We start from the raw sequence: 22076 nt of genomic DNA on the forward strand, positions 1-22076 counted from the left end.
GAGTGAGAATTACTCCATTGCTGTGCTTATTTTCATCAGTTCTGCTAGAGCAGATTTGAAGTACACATAAAATCTCTTTTAAATTTAAACTATGAAATAGTGGGGTTTTGGCTTTGTTTGAAATTTATTAAATTTTATATATTCTTGGTAGGGCAGTAAAAGAATGCCTCCCTTGTTGGTGCTTAGACTAGTCGCTGCAGTGGTTCTCCATTAAGTACCGAAAACACAAAAAAATGATCACTAGATTTGGCCAGATCAGTAACTTTAGAAAGAAACCTCTTAGTGAAATGAGGATGACAAAGGTCCACTTGTATAAAAGAACAGATGGTAGTAAATTTTAAAAGAGCACGGGAGGCTCTGAGGAATCTGGTTATGGAAATCTAGTTAAGAAATGTCAAGCCCTCATTACCTCACCTCATTCCAAAAGCTTCCTAGCTGGCCTCCCAGACGCTTGATTCTCACCCACTCCTCCCTGCTCATCATCTCCAGAGATGCACACACTACAAGAGAAATCTGCGAGCATTGTTTTTCCTATCATCATGCCCCAACCCTTTCAATGGTTCTTTCTCCTATTATACTAAATTTAAGCTCCTCATTTTCAACTACCTTAGATTCTATTAATCTTTTATTAATCCTTATCTAAATTCCTAGAGTATTATAGCCTCAGTTTGGCATTTACCATGATGTTTTATGCGTATAATTATATCATATGCCTAAGCTTTCTACCCTCACACCCTCTTCCTGCAGCCTCCCCGTTAAGGACAGTAAGCGTACTTCAGATGCTACTTAACACCATGGCAGGTACACATTATCTGAAAAATATTTAGATAATGAGTAAGAATCTTCCATTCTGAAACGCCTTTTTCTTCTTACTCTGCCTACCTGGATTCCCCTCCCCCCAAGATTCAGCCCAAACATCTCCCCCTCCAGAAGACCTGGTCAATCTACTCTTCCCATCCTCTATGTCCTATTGAACTAGATCCTGCTCCCACAGAAGAATATAAATACTTCTATCACAAGACTTACAAAGAATTAAAATTATCTTTATCTTTCTCCCATGAGACTATGAGATCCTTGGAAGACACTTTCTTACTTTTTTGTCTCCCCAATGCCTAGTAACACAGTAGGTAAAGGGTCAATAAACGGTGGTTAAATGATTAAAATAGTGACTATCCAATGAATGTGTGAATGTACTCCTCCTCAAAGAAGTGAGACTATACACATTTAAAGGCTAAAGGGAAGAAGTGAAAGAAAAGAGAACTCAATAGCATGAAGTAAGGATAATCACAGGGTCAAAATCCTTTATATGAATTATTAAAAAGTATGACTCAGGGCACAGCCTGACAAATGGCACTACACAGGAACAGACAGTCCTACTTCAATAGAAGAGATAAATGGGAAGATGGAAGCAAAGATAACATTACTTGTGGGAGAAAGCAAACATGGAGAACTTATATAAGTTCTTCAATCTCTGATGATATCTATTTCTTTAAACAAGTTCCATGAGGAATTTCTTTCTGCATAAAATGAAAAGGTAAAGAACATCAAGATACGAGAATTCAACATTAAGTCATGACACAGGGGGAGGTGAGGAGTTCTAATCCCACGTATGAAATACTGTCACTGGTATGACCCCCAATATGCTTTTAGCTACCTGAGCATATTGCTTGGCCTCCCTCTGCAACTTCCCTGGCTCCCAAGGAGCAGCCACAGCTTACTACTAAGAAAGTTTTCAAAAGTGGGGAAATGAGTAGAAATATTATTAGCTCCCCAGATGTTGTTAAGAGGAAGACATCAAGGAAAATAGAAGGCATAAGTAAGAATAATGAGGATAATGATGTTGTTGACCTAGATATTCCTGAATCCTCCTACTCCATTCTAGGCACTTGGCATTTCATCATAACATTTGGCAGCAAGTGAAAAATTGAGCAACTGAAAACTCGAAGGAAATCTTTATAATTACCACAGCAGCAATTCTGGTCACATCTCAGGGGATGTATACATATTTTTAATATACATATTTTATATAAATATAACTTATTACAGCATCTCAGCACTCAACGCAACCAGAAGCAAAGTCTGTGGCAGAGACTACTAATTGCCTAATATCTGTTTTACCTCTTCCTTAGAAATACAACCCCCATTTTATTCTGGATGGCATTGCAACTTTCCCCCTTCCTGCTCTCTAGAATGTGGACACAACAGTTGTTGCTCCGTAGTCATCGTGGATCATAAGGTGACCTTTGAGAACAGAAGCCACACAGTGAAGATATGGAAGCTATGGAAACAGAAGGAATCTCGGTCATTGATTTTTTTGTGAAACGATTATGAAGCTGTAATCCTTGCCCTGAACTGCCTACCATCCAGACTTTTTATGTGTTTATCTACTATAAATCTCTACCAGTAGATGAAGGCAACTCCTAACAAACATGAAATTTGGGACATGGAAGTGGGGTGATACAAGTAATAGAACCTAATATAAGATACTCTCTTAAAAGAAGAGTTAATGAGGCAAGCATTAAGAATTCTGATATTGCAGGTTGGAAAGCTGTGACACTTATTAAACAGTGATGAAGAATTTGGTCAAACTGTTATCTACAGAAGTTGGCAAGCAAACCATATGCCAACTGAGACTACAGCAAGGTAGAAATGTAGGAAAAATTTAGAATGTTGGCATGTGTTGGCTCCTTCTTGCCACTTAAAGTCCTAGGAGAGAAATAAACTTCAATTAGAGCTGCAAGCAGAGATGGAGAAAATGCAGATTTGCCAAGTGAGGTACTCCCTGACTATGGTCTACAATTTAAGCTGAGTCCTATAATTTAAAGCCTTGCATGGCTGAAAAAAACACCAACTGCTTCTGAAGTGGCAAAGTGAAGTAACTGAGTACTAGCTGCAAAACTGGAGACTTAGCAGTAGAGAAGACTGGTACTTTGCCACACAAAAGAATAGTATGCCGGGGGGGGCTGTCTTTCCAGCCAAGACTATTGTTTGAAATGGCCTTACCAGAACCGTCATTTTCTCAGGAGCTAAAAGAAGTCAATGAACTTAGATGGGAAAAATATATTCTTTATATCTATTAACTTCTAACTGAAATTTATCATTTCTTTTAATAGACACCAAATTATTAACAGTAGCATTTGCCATCAATAAAAATCACAAAAATATTCCTATCAAGTGGCAAATGTCATGGCGCAAATTTTTATTTAAACTCATCAACTACTTCAAAATTATGAATGTATTAGGCTTGCCCCAGATGTTTTTGTTTAATGTGCTATTTTAAAGGCATATCTATTTCTCTGCTACAAAGTTAACATTCTGCTAATCATATTTCAATATAATTGGTTTCCTTGGTAATTCTAAAAATTTTGTTTTATGAATTTTGAGGCATTATTCTGAGAAAGTTCCACAGGTTTCATAAGACTGCTGAAAGGGCACCAAACAAGATTAGAAATCCCTGGGGTAGGCAGAGCACAAAAGGCAGGGTCTTCACATTCCGTCTGGGTAGGTCCTCTGGCTCAAAGCAGCAAAAAGTCTAGAAACTAACTTTATACAGATAAACTATATGAGGGGTGGGAGACAGAAAAGAGTCTACACTGCAAAAGCCTCTTGAGTTTCCAAAATAATACCCGCCAACAAACTCATCAATAAGAACAGAGCTGTCAAAGCTGTGCATTTCCCAGAAAGGGCATTTTCACCAATACCCCCCTCAGATGTGACCATGGAGGATACTGCACAAACTAAGATCTTTTAGTAGGCACAGGTGATAATGGAGGCTCCACTGAAGAGCAGAATCAAGGAACTTTTTACATCGTCAGGGAGTCTCTGCCTCTCCTACCCAGTAGGATTTTATAATCAATATGGACTAGTGAGTTACTGAGGGATTTCCATTATCCCGTCTTCTGCTTTTATTGCTATTATCTTATTCTTTCTCCAGAATGTATTAGATATGTAAAATGAAGACTTGGTTTGTAGGTCTTTGAACAAGAAGCCACTCTAGGACTTAATGACAGCTTGTAGAGAACCTGGTTTTTCAGCTAGGTGAAACTCTGGGTTACCTCCCTCAGGAAAAGGGCAAGTGAGCTCTATATACCAGAACAGTACATGTAGATATTTGGGTACCCAAAGGAGCAGACAGTGGCAGAAATCTAAAAATGAAATAATCTATTACAGGTTGACTTTACATTTTGTAACTATGCAATATAATTTTTTCAATTTATAAATACAGTAATAATTTAAGCTAGTTCCAAGCAAAAGTAGCTAGTGTTACTTCTTTCAAAATTACTTATCATATACCAGCGAGATGAAAGTTTATATCCTTTTAATTTCAACAAATAACACAGTGAGTGTCCTACATTGGAAAGATATGATTTAGTAATTAAGAACACAGGCTCCAAAGCAAGACTGTCTGGATTTAAATCCAGGCTCTTCTACTTTTAGCTCTGTGACCTTAAGGAAATTAACTTCTTTATGGTTTAGTTTCTTTATTTGCAAAATGAGGATTAAAACAGTACCCACCCTCAAAAAACAATTGTGATGATTAAATGAGTTTATACATACAGAGCACTAAGAATAGTTTCTAACACATAGTAAATAAGCACTCAATAAATATTAGGTATTAATATTATCAAATTCATACTTTTTAGAATTTTCTAAGTTTTAAATGGCTGCCCCTTTAAAACCTCTTACTCAATGGTTTTTGATAAACATACCCTAAATCCCTCAATAACAATGTAGCAACTTCAACAGAAATGAGCTCCTCATTCCATTATTTACTGTAAAGAAGTGACCCAGAAAGGATTATGTTTTAAAATTTTGTCTTCAGCCCTGGCTGGTGTAGCTCAGTGAGCTGAGCACAGGCCTGCAAACCAAAGGGTTGCCAGTTAGATTACCAGTCAGGGCATATGCCTGGGTTGGAGGTCAAGTCCCCAGTAGGGGGCGCATGAGAGGCAGTCACATAGTGATGTTTCTCTCTTTTCTTCCTTTCCCCTACTCTAAAAATAAATAAATAAAATCTTTAAAATTTTGTCTTCATATTATATGAGAATTGAGAACATACTCCCAACGAAATAAGTTCACATGATTATGGTTCCTGAAGCAGCCCACAAAAACTTATTCATTCTATTGTACATAAAGCAGTTCTAAGTCCACAGACTAAGAGGGAAAAAGCACCAGTTGCATATCTTGTAGCAGAGAGACAAAGGAAAAGAAATAAGTTTTGTCCTTTTCCTACTGCATGACAGCTTGTTTCTGGCAAAATTTCAAGATAGTGTATATCTGGCATACTTCTAACTACCTGTGTCCTTGGATCTCCTACTTCACAGTACCCTAAGATTCCAATATTGGCCCCCAATGTTACTGTCATAAATTCTAAAATTAATTACTTGCTCTTCTCCAGTAAAAACTCTCACTTTTTCAAAGCAGTTCATCTCTACTCCATTCAGAAGGAAAGCAGACAGCATCAAACTAATTTCTACTAAGATATGAATAACTAACTGAGCCTTTAAACTTCCTAAGAGCAATGACCTTTATAAAAGACAAGCTTAAAAAATCATCAATGCAATGAAAACACAAGTGGAAAAGAAATCACAATTGAAAATAAGGAATCCAATCTATAAATAGCAGGTCATTCTTCAAAACTCAACCTTCACTTTTCTTACACCACAAAAATTCCAAAAATAGTCACAATACAGCTTTATACAAAAATTGGGGGAATTTAGTGAGCAACTTCATTTGCAAACATGACTGTGATTTCAGAGCTATTTATCATAAAATCAGATTTTAAAAAACCTCATTAGCTCATTTTTTCAATTCCTGTTATTACTTATTTTGGTGACCAACAAAGGGAAGAAAAGCTCACAACTCATTCAAATCTGTTGTATGATTTGTAATTAAAAGAAGAAACAAAAGTTTCAACAGGCTAATCTTTATCTTCCTTGCTATAGAGAAGAAAATTTCCTTCGATTCTATTCTAGAAAATGAGAACTGGTCAGAGTTCTCTTCATAATGATGCTTCATATGTTTTACAGTAATAACACCACTGGGGTTCTTTCTTCTCTCAGTTTAAAGTCCAGAATTTCTTCAACTGGATTTCATTTGAGAATTGTAATATATCTATTGCTATTCTCTAGATTCTCTCCAAATATTCCACAAATATGTAATCTTAGATTCCTAAAACTGTACTCTAATTTCATATAAGCCATACTCATAGTTAGAACTCCATTCAGGATACAAACTTAGAGGTCATATGGTCAAAAGATATCTTTATACTATATGTGTGATTCTCAGTTTAAAAATATTTTACTCTATAGATAAGGGAGGAAAAATAAATATTTTGAGGCATTAACCACTAAACTATGTTCTATCATTAAATAAATACTACATTTTGCATTTAAACCTCACTCTACCTACTGAAATCTGTTTCTGAGTAGTTGGAAAGACTGATGAACACCAGTCCCTTTGACACAGGAACACTCAAAGCTGTATTCACAGCTGTTATTTAAAAACCCAGACAGAATCTGCTATTAATACTTCCTATACTTAATTTAAAATATAAATATATATATAAAAATAATAAAAGTTATCTGAGTAACATGTGTCTACTGGTTCATTCTGTCCCTTTAAACTATTTATCCTGATCTGTTTGAAACCATACAGCTCCAACTCATCACACAACATTTACTGGATACCATACATCAGTGTTATCTCCACACATTCTGCATCCATAGCATTATGCCAGTAGTATGGCATCAGTGTTCATAAAGGACTAACATTGTGGAAGGTGATCCCACCTTATCTTTTAGTGTTAAGTATGACGCACCAAAAAAATGCTAAAGAAACAGCTTAAGCTGCTACACGTTGATGTCTATGATTCAGCACTCCTCAAAGTATGATCCAGAGATACTTTCAGGGGATCTGAAGGGTCAAAACAATTTTCATAGTAAGATGTTATCTGCCTCCAGCTCTGGCCAGGCAGCTCAGTTGGTTAGAGCATCATCCCCATATGCCAAGGTTGTGGGTTTGATCTCCAGTAAGGGCATATACAAGAAACAACCAATGAATGCATAAATAAGTGGAACTATAAGTCGATGTGTTCTTTCTCTCTCTCTCATTTATAAATAAAAAAATTTTTAAAAAGATGTTATTTGCCTTTTTTACTCTCATCCTCTCATAAGTGTACAGTGGAGTTTTTCAGATGCTGTGCAATGGGTGATATTACAACAGATTGAATGCAGAAGTTAAGAATCCAGCTGTCTCTATTAAGCTAGATATTTTAAAATTTTGCAAAAATGTAAATACCAATCTAAGGTTTTTTTGGGAAATAGTTATTTTTCATGAAACATGTTATCAACATTTTAATTTTTTCTTTAATTTCTAATGCAATAAATTTTGATAGCTATAACTCACATAAACCAAAGCTCATGAGTCCTAAATAGTTTTTGAGAGAGCATAAAGTTTAAGAACAATGTTATACTAAGTCATCTCGAAGACTGAGGGTAACTTTTTCCAATATAGTATAATGTAATGGAAAAAATAAGGGCTTTGAAGTCACTCAAAAAAGATTGAATTCTTTTGGGAGTGATAAATATGCTGTGGTAAAGATTTTATGGGTTTATATATGTGTGTCAAACTTATCAAACTGTACTATGTCATTTATATCTCAATAAAGCTGTTTTTAAAATAAAAAAGGAAAACTATTTGCAGTTTAATAAAGATTAGTCAGCTAAGAGATAAAAAGAAAAATGCTGAAAGAAAAAATTGGTAAGTTGGACATTATCAAAACTGGAAAAATATCTGAAGATCTCTTACAATGCAATAATAATAAGACAAAGTACCCATGAGAGGTGCACATGAGAGGCAACACAATGATGTTTCTCTCCCTTCCTCTCTCTCTAAAAATAAATAAATAGTCCTGGCTGGTGTGGCTCAGTGGTTTGACCATACACCATATGCTACATGTCCTTGAGTTGCTTAACTTTACCTCAGTTTCCTATTTTGTGAAATGAGGATAATAATTGTACCAACCTCAAAGAGTTGTTGGTAGAATTTAATTAACATATTTTAAAATGCTTAAATAATGCCTGGTCTAGTAATAAGAGCACTATAAATGCTAACTATCAAAACCAGTATTTAGTCACAAAAGTAACTTTTATAATGCCCTAAGTCAATGAATAGTCAATGGTACTCTATTCCATTGACAATGAATAGTCAATGGAATCTGAAAAATAGAGAAGAGTTGTTTGTCAGATGCTCCAAAGTAAATGAAACTATAAGTCATGTTACAATTCTAATTAAAATTGTACCATTAAAATTGACCTAAATCAATTTAAAATGACTGGGTTGTATATAAGTTGGTTCCTAAATTATATTTTACATTTCAATTATTTATTATAAAAGAGGATAACCTAGGTATCATGTTTACATCATCCTTTAGAAAGAGGTTAAAATTAGCATCTAATCTTATTTAATAATCTGCTACAAAGGCAAACAATATTTACTATATATTTTCTAATTAAAACAAGTAGAGAGAAGATTAGTTTTTTTAAAAAAAACAAAAGTATAAAATTATGTTATCTCATGGACAAGAACATATGTAAACTCACCAAATGATTAAGAAAAAATCCAAATCCCCTTCCCATAAGTATTTCTGTAAGCAAAAATATCTCCTAACCCCACCATATAGCATTATTTGACAAAAGAAACTATAATATTTTATTTTGAACCTTGAAGTTATTCCTAATGTGACTTAACCAACATAACTTATTTAAATGTTACATGTTTTAGTAAAGGAAAAGCAGAGCACTCACCTTAATGAAGTTACAGATGGACAAGCCTGTCCATACAAACCCATCTGGCCACAAAGAGAATCTGAAAAATAGAGAAGAATTGTTCATCAGATGCTCCAAAGTGAATAAAACTATAAGTCATGTTACAATTCTAATTAAAACATTCCAAAAAAGAAGTAAGTCAAAAAGTTTACCATTTTCTAAATACATATTCACATGAATCAAAAATGCAAAAAGGGGGCTTATACTGAGGAATACAGACATACCAGTAGGCATTAAGAGAAACTGACATACTATAAACTATAATATCCAAAGGGGCTGGAAACTCATAAAATTTAACAAATCGTTATGCTTATACAAAGAATGGGTCCAAACTGTTCAGCCGAATCCATAGACTCTTCAATCGAAGTAATTCTATCTTTACTGGCTTTATAGCTTGGACTTCACTAAGACTTCATCTGAAACAGTTCCACTGCTTAAAAAAAAAAAAAAAGGTAAGAATAGCAATGAAACAGAAAAAGCTCTGAATAAGACAGCTCTAGGTTCAAATTCTAGCTGCGACACTATGAGACCTTGAAGAATTTATATAAAACCTCACTGAACTTCAGTCTCTTCATCTGTAACTTGGGGAATAATACCACCTACATAACTTTTTTTATTCATAAGTAATAAATTGTAGGTTTGATTTAAGAATTAAATAAATCGATGAACAAATGTGAAATTGTCTATTAGCAGTACTACCTAGCACAAAGATCCACAAACGTCTACAGGTAACACGAATGAGAGAAGTTGGAATGGGTACATGTATATACGCATACATTACACAAGTGGTGAAGATTGTGAGCAACTAAAAAAACATGTTCACCCTTACTAAATCAGCTGCTATTACCAGTTCTGGCCTATTGTTGCTAACCAGAATGGCAAGCCCAGTATTATAAGGTCTTCTAATTTTTTTCAAGAGAAACAAGATATCCAAATTTTTATTCTCAATCTCCTAATCTTTATTTTCTAAATACTATGTGAGCCAAACAAAACACTGGATTTTGTCCCAAGTTTATGATTTAGAGGCTGACTAAATTCTCTGCATACAGTTGTCCCTGCATGCACTGAAGAGAGAGACATTTCTATTTCTGCTGGAATGACAAAATAGCTAGCTTGTTCAACATACCATTAAAAATAACAAACACTGGATAAAATATTTTAAATCTTTACAAATTAATCAATAGCGTGAAAGAAAGTAAGTTATGATCAAAGTCAAACACTAAGTTTAAAAAAATGGGGAAAGTATGCACAGGAAAAGAAACCAGCTTTCATTCATTTCCAGGGCATTTTGTCAAACCCTATGATTTTCAGCTTGCAATTCCAAAGCCTACTGGGACCCAAGGTACAAGAGGCAAAGTCCAGGTGTTACCCTGGTGCAAGGAAAACTGTTTCCCTTGGCACTGAGTGCTGATGAAGGGATGGGGGCCATGACAGCGTGCAACAGTATCTCCCCTGATATTCACAAAAATAAGCTACCCCTCACCTAGACTTTGGTTTAGAGTTTTGTTTAGGGTAGTTCTGACTGGTAGTGTCCCCCACCCAACCATGATAGAAGCAAATGCGAATGCTTTCTGAGGGATCTGCCTTTGACCTCAGCATGCAAGAATTCCCAAAGATAAGGTTCCAAAATTAATAAATTCACAACCAAAAATCACAAAACTTAGAAACAAGTCACTCAGAATAAGATAGAAATGAAAGATCAGTTGGAAGAATCAAAATCTCAAAGACTTCAGGTATGGGAATTACTAGATAATTTTCTCTGATTCTTTACTTCATGGGTGATTTACCCACTCCTGTATTTCAACTGCCTATATACAGATAAACTTCAAATCTGTATCTTGGGCAGGTGTCAATCTCCTGATCTCTAAACATAACTATCTAATGTTCCCTCCTAGGAATCTCAAATTTATCATGTCCAAATCTGAATTCATTATCTTTCTTTAATATACTTCCCAACTTGATAAAAAGGCTTGCTTTCAGGTTTCTAGCCTAACTCCTTTCATTTCCCTTTATTAGAATAACACATTTCTTTCCAACTCCTGATTTCTATGAGGAAAAACTTCTCGAAACACTCCTGGGCTCTTAGCCCACTCCTCATCAAAGAGGTAAGTAACACAATTAGAGGGGAAAAGATAACTCCAGAACTCAACATCCAGGACTCTATAAGGCAGTAATCTGGGTAAACCTGACAATCGGGGCACCAGGTTGACTGTCCCATGGTCTAGACTGGGTTCTGTTAGGTGGAAATGGGACAATGTAGAGTTAGCCTATTTGGCTTTTAAACCTAAGCCATATTCTACAATATTCTATAATATCATCCTTATCAGAAACAAAGGTAATTACTCCAAAAGTTACCCAGCAATTCTATTTCTATACACGTGTGTGTGTATAAAAATATACACGTGTGTGTGTGTGTGTGTGTGTTAATTCTCTAGGGAATACATACATATATACATGTATATGTGTATATGTATATGTACGTGTGTGTACATCCCCAAGAGAATGTAAACATGTTTACAAAAATACTTCCAGATGATGTTTATAGTACCATTATTCATAATAGCAAAAAAGTAGAAATAAACCAAATATCGATCAACTGAAAAATAGATAAACAAATTGTGGCTTTATCTACACAATCTCCATAATATACAATGGAACACTATTAGGCCAGAAAAAGGAATGAAGCACTGTTACATGCTACAATACTGATGAACCTTAACAGCCTTAGGCTAAGTGAAAGAAGTCATACACAAAAGGCTACATACATATTGTATGATTCCGTTTATACAAAATATTCGGTATAGGCAAATACTAGAAATGGAAAGTAGATTAGTGGTTGCTAGGAGTTGAGGGAAAGCGAATAGGGGATGGGGGAGGAGTGAGTGCTAATAGGTTACTTTTGGGCTTGATGAAAATGTTCTGAAATTAAATAGTACTAACTGCTGCACAACCTTGTGAATAAAAACCTTTAGTATAAAACCACCAAACTGTACATTTTAAAATGGTGAAATCCTATGGTATGTGAATTTTTATCTCAATAAAAAACTAACTTACCAACAGTAATATTTTGTTTTTCATCTGCTGATTCTTGTTTTATTACTCAGTCAATTCAGAATTCAGGCAAGAGAAAAGGATCTTCTATATTGAATCCCACAAACATCAATACCTTTAAAACCCCCAAATAGTTACCATTTACTACCAACTCTAGTTCCTAGATATCTTTCTAATCTGCTGTAGTCTCAATGCCTTAGTTTCCATTTTCTTCACTTTAACCTACAATATATTACTACTCCTAAATGGTGTCCTGAACTAAAAGAACAAATTTATGCCAGTCTTCTTCCTGCCCAGGCAAATGACCAGCAATATGGAAATCTCACAAGAAAAGGCTAAGGTTCACAGTGAAGTCAGGGAAATCTCAAAGTTTCCTACAAATTACAAGCTCACACCTCTGGAGCCAATTATATTGAACTAGCTGAACAATTATATTACTCTTTCAATTACATCCATAATTTATACAGTCTAAATTGGTGCCCAAAGCGCGTAGTACCTTTTTCTCCTAATCCTTTGAAAACCAACAAGCAAGAATGTTGAATGACACAACCAGAATATAAGTAGTAAAACCAGTCATTTATTGATGGGCATGCTCCAACAGAAGCTAATGTGTTATATCCCATCAACAACATAATATGGAATTCCTTTTAATATATTCAGTCTTCAAGCATATATTACACTGAGTTACACACGATCACATATAGGAAGCAGACATTTAACAAACTAACGGGTGTATAACAATGCATTATTTGGGAGTGGGAGGTGAAATAGGACTAAGTATTTTGTAAAGTTCCCAAGCAATTTTTGAGCCCTTCTCTCTCCTACCCACACAGATATAATGCTTTATAGTTTACAAAGAACTTAAAGCATTCATGACTCTGGAAGAAGGCTGAGATTAGAATCCCAGTTGTGACCATGGGTATATTGTTAATTTATCTAAAACTTAATTTCCTCCTCTATACAAATGGGAATTCATGCCTGTTACTGTGACAGAAACTTGAATGAAATCACCAGCATTAACACCAGACAAAAGAATTAAAAGTCTATTGAAAGATCTCCTAGAGCAAGGGAAATAAAGGAAAAGATAAACAAATGGGACTACAACCAACTAATCGTTTCTTTAGCTGAGCAGCTTTTTATCAAAATGAAAAGGAAACCAACTATATGGGAGAACATAGTTGTCAATGATATCTTAGACAAGGGTTTGATCTCCAAAATACATTAAAAAAACCCTTATGACTCAACACCAGGGAGACAAACAATCCAATTAAAAAATGGGCAAAGAATCTGAATAGACACTTCTCTAAGGAGGACATACACATGGCCCATAGACACATGAAAAAATGCTCATCATCACTAGCCATCAGAGATGCAGATTAAAACCACAATTAGATCACCTCACACCTGTCAGAATGGCTATCATCAATAAATCAACCAACAACAAGTGCTGGCAAGGACATGGAGAAAGGGAGAACCCTAGTGCACTGTTGGTGGGAATGCAGAGTGGTGCAGCAACTGTGGAAAACAGTATGGAATTTCCTTAAAAAATTAAAAATGGAACTACCTTTTGACCCAACAATTCCACTGCTGGGAATATACCCTAAAAATTCCAAAACACCAATGCAAAAGAACTTATGCATCCCTATGTTCATAGCAGCACCAATCACTGAAAGAGTGGTTCAAAAAACTGTGATACATTTACACAATGGAATATTACACAGCAGAAAGAAGAACTACCTTTTGCAGCAGCATGGATGGAACTGGAGATTAGTAAGCTAAGTGAAATAAGCCAGTCGGTAAAAGATAAATACCATATGATCTCACTTATAAGAGGAATCTAATGAAAAAGTAAACTAACAAGCAAATTAGAACCAGCAGCATGGAAACATGGAACAGACTGACAAAGGACAGGGGGAGTGGGGAGGGTGATAATGGTGGAAAGAAGGGGAAGGGACTAGTCAAAGAACATGTATGAATGACCTATGGGAGCAGGGGTAGGTAGGGGTCGGGGGCACTGAGTGGAGGGCAAAGGGGGGAAAAATGGGACAACTAAAATAGAATAACAATAAAAAATAATAATAAAGACAAAGTTTGTTGAAAGTAAATGCTATAGCACTACTGGTCAAGAGTATTCCATCTTAAGTTCTGAACTCAGCCCTATCGTTCCAAAGACTTAAAAGTACACAATTCAATAGCATCCATGAACGACTAACCCCTCTAATTCAGGTTACTTGACTGAGCACTGTGAACTGTTATAGCCACAGGTAAACCTTAAAGCAGTCATGGAAATAACCTGTGTCTTAATCAGCCTGGACAGGAGAAATCCACCAGAGGAAGGAGTAAAGGGAACAGAATCCTGCTGAATGAGTAGCAATCAGCTGTTCATCTCAGCTTCACTAGTGAAGTCTGAAAGCAGGTGAAATCTTAAAGTAAGAGGAGAAATGGGACTAAGTAGAGGTAAAGAGGACTGACTGCTAATGGGTGTAGGGTTTTTTCAAAGAAAGAAAATGTTCTAAAATTAGAGTACAGTTAGGGTTACATAACCCTACGAACATACTAAAAACATTGAATTTTATACTTTAAATAGGCGAATAGTATGGTGTGTATCTCAATAAATCTGTTTATTTACTTAAGAACGAGTTTAGAACCATCACACACAAATGTTCTCATCCTGTTAAGTTCCTCTTCTTCCCTCACTAGTGTCCGAGGAGCCACTGCATCTCTCAAACTGGAACAGGAAGGTGAGAGTAAAGTAATGACTTCTGTTTTCAAATCTATACCCCTCTGAACCATTAGTGGTTCAGGAAAGTTTGTTTTCTGGTGGGCTCCACTATTTCCAAACCATACTGTCTGTTAATTAAACATGTTTAATGAAGATACACTTACAGTTCATTTAAAAAAGTTATATACACCTGTGTACACTCTGAAAAAAATCTACAGAAAACCACTCCACCACTGCCTACAAATCAACTACTTAAGCTATACCCCTCTCCTCCTACAACAAGACCAGGGCCAGGACTTCTCATTCTCTAATAACAGAAGGTGAAAAGAAAAAAAAAAGCAAGCATGCCAACCAACAATAAAGTTTAGCATTTTAAGAGTATTTTAAAGTGTCAGGAGTGTAAGTCTAAACAACTGCCTCTTTACCCTCCACAGTTTAGGACTGGTGTCAATAAAACAGGTGGTATATGTGGGGGAGGGGAGATTCTTGGCCAAACATCACAGAGCTGTAACTTCTTCTAAACCCCAAACCTTACTTCCTGCAATTTATGTAAACAGATCACAGGCCACTCTCTTCAAACCAAATCATAACCCAAGCAAATAACACTCGATTCTATTTCTGGGTCTGTCATTAACTCACTTCGACAGTCCTGAAGCTTCAGTCTCTCTACTTTGCTCAACAACTTAACCACAATTTCCGGTCCCAAAAATCAAATCATGTGGACTAATAGAAAACTTTTCCCCAACTTGTAGATTTATTTTTATGGAAAAATCTAATAGAAGTATATTAAATTAAATCACATTATATTTAAATCACTATTATTAAATATACATAAAATATGAACATTTCAAAAGATTAGTCAATACAAAAATGTTGCGCTCCTCCACTTTAAACTTTTAAAGGTGTTCACACAACAGAAAGAATAAGCTTTCAGAGGGCTGAAGGGTTTTGAGGCTTTAAATTTAAGCTCAGTTATATTTAGAAAACCACCTCTCTGTATCCTGTATCTTTATCTTGGGCATTTGATTCATGTGCTTTGCCTGCTGTAATTTAAAGCAAGAGATCCTACCACATCACTGCAAAGTAAAGCGAACATACATGACCATCAGAGGAATGACATGCTGGACTGCAAATGAAAAGATGGGAGGCTATAGTCTCCACTGCTAGTACTACTTAACAAAATAAAATTACGCGTCTGGTCCCCAAAGCCAGTCTACAAACCACTGCCAGCTCGATAAGAATCATTTCTATCCTATTCCCAGAAATCCTGACTGAAGATTTTAGGGTGAAACCTAGGGAATCTAAAAGTATCTCAGATGATTCTGATGAACAACTTATTTGGGAACTACCAGTTTAGAAAAAGGATAGCAAAAGGTTTCATAACACTTTGCCAATTATGCTAGATAGGTAGTGGCTGCCTGAAGTGCCTGAGAAGGTCATGTCTAAATACAACCAGCAATTAGTAGTTTGCACATGGTGATGGGGAAGTGGCAACATGTGAACCATGTATCTGTCATCTGCATTTTAGATTGGGCTTTCTGAAAGGAGGCTTTTAGGTAAGAGAAGAGACCGAGACCTGGATTATTCACTTCTAACTGGTAGAAGCTCTGCCTGACACTGGGAAGGTAGTAGGCTGCAAGAATAGCCTATTGGCATATATACCAGGACTCTCCAAAAGTACTTACTACGTTTCCCTGTATTATAAAAAAAAAATAATAATAAGACAAGGTTTCTGCTCCCAAAATGTCCATAATCTTGAGAAATGAAAATTCTACATTAAAAAAAAAGGATGTTTGTGCCTTGAGAAGTTCCACTTTAAGTGAAGATGGGAGCTTGTGGGGGCATTGAGTAACAGGCCAAAAATAGTATAGTTTGCACTGATTCAAGAGGGTTCTTGATCAGGACGTAATTACAGCAATGTATTAAGAAGATTCCACTGCCAGCATTTTCTGAGGGGAGTGGGGGGTGGAAGGCTATATAATAAAGCATGACCCATGGGAAGATAAACAGCTGCTTCATATTGTTTCTATACGCATCTGCTATCTCTATCACTGGATCGCTTGCTCCTCATGTGCCAGGTCCATGTCAAATTAACCTTTCTATCTCCCACAATGCTCAGCACATTTTGTACATAAATATTTCAAAATGTTTGCTGAAATGCTGTAAAGAAAGGAAAAGTCTTATAGACATATCAAAAGGAACAGTAAAGAATTTGGTACAGAGACATGAAGAGTCAAAGGAGTGGATGGAATGAAATTATGCCAAAAAGTAAAGGTAGACTGTTTTTAGGTTGAAAGAAACAAGAAATATAGCCAAAAATAACATTTAGACCTTGCCTGGATATTGATTAAATCAAAAAAACACCTGTAAAGACATGTTTAACCCTGACCAGTGTGGCTCAGTTGACTGAAACATTGTCCCATAAACTAGAACATTGCAAGTTTGATTCCTGGTCAGGGCACATGCCTGGATTGCAGGTTTGGTCCCCAGTCAAGGTGCATGCAAGGGGCAACTGACTGATGCTTCCTTCCCTCTCTCTCTCTGCCTCCCTCCTCCTCCCCCCCTCTCTAAAATCAGTAAGCCTGTCCTCAGGTGAGGATAAAAATAAAAGATATGTTTAAACAATTCAGGACATCTTATTATAAAATGGATATTAGATGAAGTCTAGAAAATATTGTTAATTTTGTTAGATACAATGACGGCAGGTGACTATGTATGAATACGACTATATTTTTCGGAGATGCATACTGAAGTTTGTGAGGGTAAAAAAACAAGGTCTGATTTTTAAATACTTAAGCAAAAGGCAGTTGAGACATATGTGGCAAATAGCTTAATAATGGTCAAATCTATTATGGGTATATGGCAATTCATTATATTTCATCTACTTCTCAGTATACTCAGCAATGCAATTGGGCTTTCATATAACTTGGTCAAGCCCAGCACTGTACAATTAACTCTTTCTCCTTTCTTTCTCGGACTTCAGGAAGCTTAAGAATGACTAGTACTTCTGAGAAAACAGCCTAGACTCAATCAGAAGAAAACGGGCATTCATTTATTAGCTCTACTAATAGGAAATCTCTCTGAATCTACTCAAAGAACTTCTTGTAAATTAATATGAGAACTGAATATGAGCCAAGAAAGTGACTCAGCTGCTAAAAAGAAACAAAATACAATCTCAGGCTTCATTTGAGGAATAGTACCCAGATCCAAGGAAGGTAACAGTCCCATGCACTCTTCACTGCTTAGTTCACAACGGGAGTATTGTGTTCTATTTGGAGCACCTCATGTTAAGAACACTTAGAAGCTAGAATGCTTGCAAGAAGGGATACCAGACTAGTGAAGAGTTTAGAAGCCAAATGGCAAGTGCAGAGTGGCTGAAGAAACTGCATGTGTTCAGCTTGGAGAAAACATTTCTTGGCCTTCCATGTCACCTCTCTAAAGGATTTATCAAAGTGTTCAATATCCTAAAGTGTTTTGTGACTCTTCAAGAAGAGGATATTCAGTACCTCCCAAATGTGACCATTTATTCATTCATTCAACAAATATTTTCTGAGCCCCAATTATTTGCCAAACATTCCTGCAGGTGCTGAGGATACAACAATGAACACTTTTAATATCCCGAAGAATAGTTTGTGAAATAGCCAACCTGGGCCTCTTGTGACTCCTCTAACTTATTATACATTGGGCTTCCTCATCACTAGGTTTTTGGTTATGCTCTTAGCCAAGAATGGCCCATCACTAATCTTAATTTAAACATTTCTCCTCCATGAAGCTTTCCTGATTATCTTAAGCAAATACACTCTCTTTTCAACAAGCCATGGCTCTTTCTCTGTATCAGTTCTTTGCAAACAGCCTATGCCTCTTAATTACCTTTCTTTAATTTGCCGTTGTGAATTATCTCTCACAATACCCAAGACGGTGTCTTGCATGTGTAGGTGTAAGAAGTATTTGCTGAATGAATAATCACATTCAAATATTTGGAGGGTTATCTTGTTAAAGAAGGCAAACTAGGTCTCAATGATTCTATAGAGAAGGATTAGGGAAAAGAGATGAAATTTGAAGCAAATGTTGCCTCAGCAAACAGACTACTTACAGCTATTAGTGACTACAGTTGTTCTAAGAGTAGCCAAATGACTGTGTATCAAACGTTTTAATGGGCTACCTCACTGAGTGAAAGATTTAATGGGATATCTCACTGGCCTAAGTTAAGGATTACCTCTTAAGATTCTAGGAACCACTATTTATCTCATTATATTAGACATAAGGTAACTTTAATATATTTGTATCGATACTGAAATTCTAAAAATTAAGCTAAAACATGAAATATTCTTTCATTTACAAGTATAATGATGCCTACTATGTGTCATGTATAGTGCTAGTATAGAAGACAAAAAAGACACTGTCTCCAACCTAGGAGAGTCTATACAAGGTTTCTTAATAATGCTCCCAAAGCAAATCTAATATAAATCTGAGTGCACAGGTTATCTACCTCAATAAAAAATGCTCTGTAGATAAGGGAATTCTTCAGATCAATGATTTTCAACATTTCATAGTCAGAGAAATAACTATGAAGCCATCTGCGCCTCATAAAACCATCTATCCACACCACTAAATGTATTCAGTTGTTCAAACAAGTAAGCTAGTCAGTCTGCCTTCCTAGTTAAAAACTAGAAAACAGAAGATATCTCAGGATATCTCCATATGCCAGGAGTATCTCTGTGATGTCTCTCCCAAACTAAAAGACAGTGTCTTTGCTGGCAGGAACTCTGTCTTTTACTTGTGTCCCTAGCATTTGTGTCCCTACAGTGCCCAGGATCTAGCAAATGGTGAACAAATGAACAAATGAGTGAGAGAAATTAATGAGTCCTATGTCAGTGGATGAAAACACTACCCTAAAGAAGCACTAACAATTTGGTTTTTCTTATTAGAAACCTGCTAAGGAAATAAATGGAAGCATGAGTAGATCCTAAGCCTAGTTTTCATTAAAAAGTAGTACACTATTTTTAGGTTATTTATTGATAAAGTAATTACTGTATGCAAATCTAAGCTCTTGGTTGCTTCCAGGGGACTAAAATTAATTTCTTGAATCTGCAGAGCTAAATGACTAAATTATAATGCAAAGAAAAACCCAAACCACTTAATACACCCACTACTCAACCCATAAGATTATAATCAAATAATTTATCAAGTGATTTATTAACATAACTGCCTAGAAAGCAAAATACTTTGATGTACCAAGTGTTAAACTGCTCTTCAAAAGTGCTATCATTTATTTTTTCCAAATTCTCATTTGAACCATAAAATCATACGTTTATTTTTTTTACTATAAAAACAATGAATGCTCATTGCAGAAAATATAAACAGGTTCAAGAGAGACGATAAAGACTATCCACTGTGATGTTTTCTTTCCCAGTCTTATTTTCTCCATAGCTATGACTTCTTTATATACTGTCATTTTTCCTACCCACAGAGCAAAAGACAATAATACCCTATGGCAGTAACCCAAGCGCCCTCAGCAGATTCGTGTTCCAGGCACAATTTCTCAGTGTCTAAACTTTATAGGTTTATAATTCTATAAAATAAGACCAATCTGCTATTTAGACATCCTTAAAAGTTTCCTTTCTGATTCCATCTCCTCCTCACCTCTAGAATTCTACAAAGAAAGCAAGCTCAAGTAAAAATACATCCAATGACTAGAAATGGACCCAAATTTAATAAGGAAATAAGTTGCTCCCAATAGCTGTATGTCCCTAAGTCTGATATTATCACAAGATAAGGGCTGTTCAAGTAACCCAGGTCCTTTGGGGTCCATACATTTAATTTCTACCTTAAATATCCAAAGTATGTTCCTCACAAAAAATTTGTCTGTTTTCTACCAAAGAGTACAAGACTAGAAACAGAATGCAGGATCTGGTTCCCGTCTCTGCTCTACTACTAAATGACTGTGTGACACTAAGTCTTAGCTTGTATCTTAGTCTCTCCATTTGTCAATAGGGACATTACTTGCCCTACCTATATTAGAAGGCTATTGTGAGGCTCAAAAACACAACAGATCAGAGAAACTGCTTTTCAAAAAGTATTATTCAATGGTAAGGTGGAAATCTTTTCAAAACACACATGCCCTATAATAAACAATATAAAAACATGACTTCCCAATAGGCAAAGATGCCATTTCTGATGGTGATTACTACGTATATAGATGGTGGAACAATACCGTCAATACCCCCTTACACAGAGCAGACAGATAAAGCATGTCTGAGACCCAAACACAGTGGCAAAAACTGGTACCATATATTGTTCATCCCCTGACATGACAGTCTGCTCCATCTTCATCCAGAAGAGTAAATCTGATCCTGACTATAGTGTATTTGGCTGTTGTGTCTGTATTTCCCAGAGTTCTACAGCCAAGCCACAGAAACTTTTAAATTATATTAATAATTTAATAAGCACTCAGGTAACCACCAGCCAAAGGCTAGGACCTTAACAATAACACTTCTACCATAGTGGACTCATTTCCCAATCCCATCTTTCTCTAAACAAACAGAATTTGAAATTAATATTAAGTTCTAACAGTCTTCTCTGTCGTCTGCTCCTCTCACAAATCAAAGTTCAACATACAGTAAGAAAGGCCAGGTCTTAATCCTAGGGAAAAAAGTGGATTCCAGCTTCCAAGATCTTTAATAAGGTCACATCAGCACCATATCCTAGCAATCAATCAGAAAACCAACCTTATTTCCTTGATAACCACTATACCACTGGGCAGGATTCTGTCTAGGTAGAATTCAGTCACAGCTTTCAGTTTTGTACTCCAAGTGAAATCCTAATTAAAAGTCAGTTTGCTAAAGTATCCTTCATACACAGGGCCATATTGGAATAATCATTCAATCAGTCAATGGAATCCATGACTCTCCCTACACATGATTTGAAGATAATGAAAAAATAGGCAATACTATGAGTTCAGTGTTTGCATCCCCCACAAAATTCATGTGTTGAAATTGTAACCCCCAAACACGATGGTACTAAGAGGTGGTCTTTGGGAGGAGCTTAGGTCATCTGGCAGAGCATTCATGAACAGAATTAGTGTCTTACAAAATGAGGCTCCAGAGAGATCCCTTGTCCCTTCCACCACACGAAGACACAGCAAGAAAGTGCCAGCTATGAATCAGGAAGGAGGACCTACACAAAAAAAAAATCACTCTAGCACCTTGTTCTTTGACTTGCCAGCCTCCAGAACTGTAAGCAATAATTCTGTTGTTTATAAATACCCCAGTCTGTGGTATTTTGTTATAGCAGCCCAAAGGGACTAAGACAGTCAACATGCTGGGTCTCTAAAGACTCTGTCTAAAAACTCCCACCCATGTACTTTCCCCACCCCCGAAATGTTAGCATTCGATTCAGAAGAGTTCTCTAAGACTGTTCTAACAGTTCCATTTATTAAATTGTGTAAGTGTGAGTCCATTATAAACTACTTTACCTAC

General features: G+C 36.1%; 1 protein-coding gene across 3 annotated transcripts in view; it reads right to left on the reverse strand.

Annotated features, from left to right (window-relative positions):
• Positions 1-22076, reverse strand: part of FOXJ3 (forkhead box J3) — a 100493-nt gene that overhangs the window by 71342 nt on the left and 7075 nt on the right. For 2 of the 3 annotated variants that reach the window (XM_045859105.1, XM_045859103.1), the window contains exon 2: positions 8805-8865. In XM_045859105.1, the coding sequence (XP_045715061.1) occupies positions 8805-8848 (44 nt within the window). In that variant the 5' untranslated portion in view covers positions 8849-8865. Of the gene's footprint in view, positions 1-8804; positions 8866-21687; positions 21748-22076 lie in introns of those variants that run through there. The other variant, XM_045859104.1, reaches the window with a different exon arrangement.

This window comes from Phyllostomus hastatus, unplaced genomic scaffold, assembly GCF_019186645.2.
Source record: "Phyllostomus hastatus isolate PE091 unplaced genomic scaffold, TTU_PhHast_1.1 phas_scaffold_182, whole genome shotgun sequence".
In the NCBI taxonomy this organism is placed as follows: domain Eukaryota; kingdom Metazoa; phylum Chordata; class Mammalia; order Chiroptera; family Phyllostomidae; genus Phyllostomus; species Phyllostomus hastatus.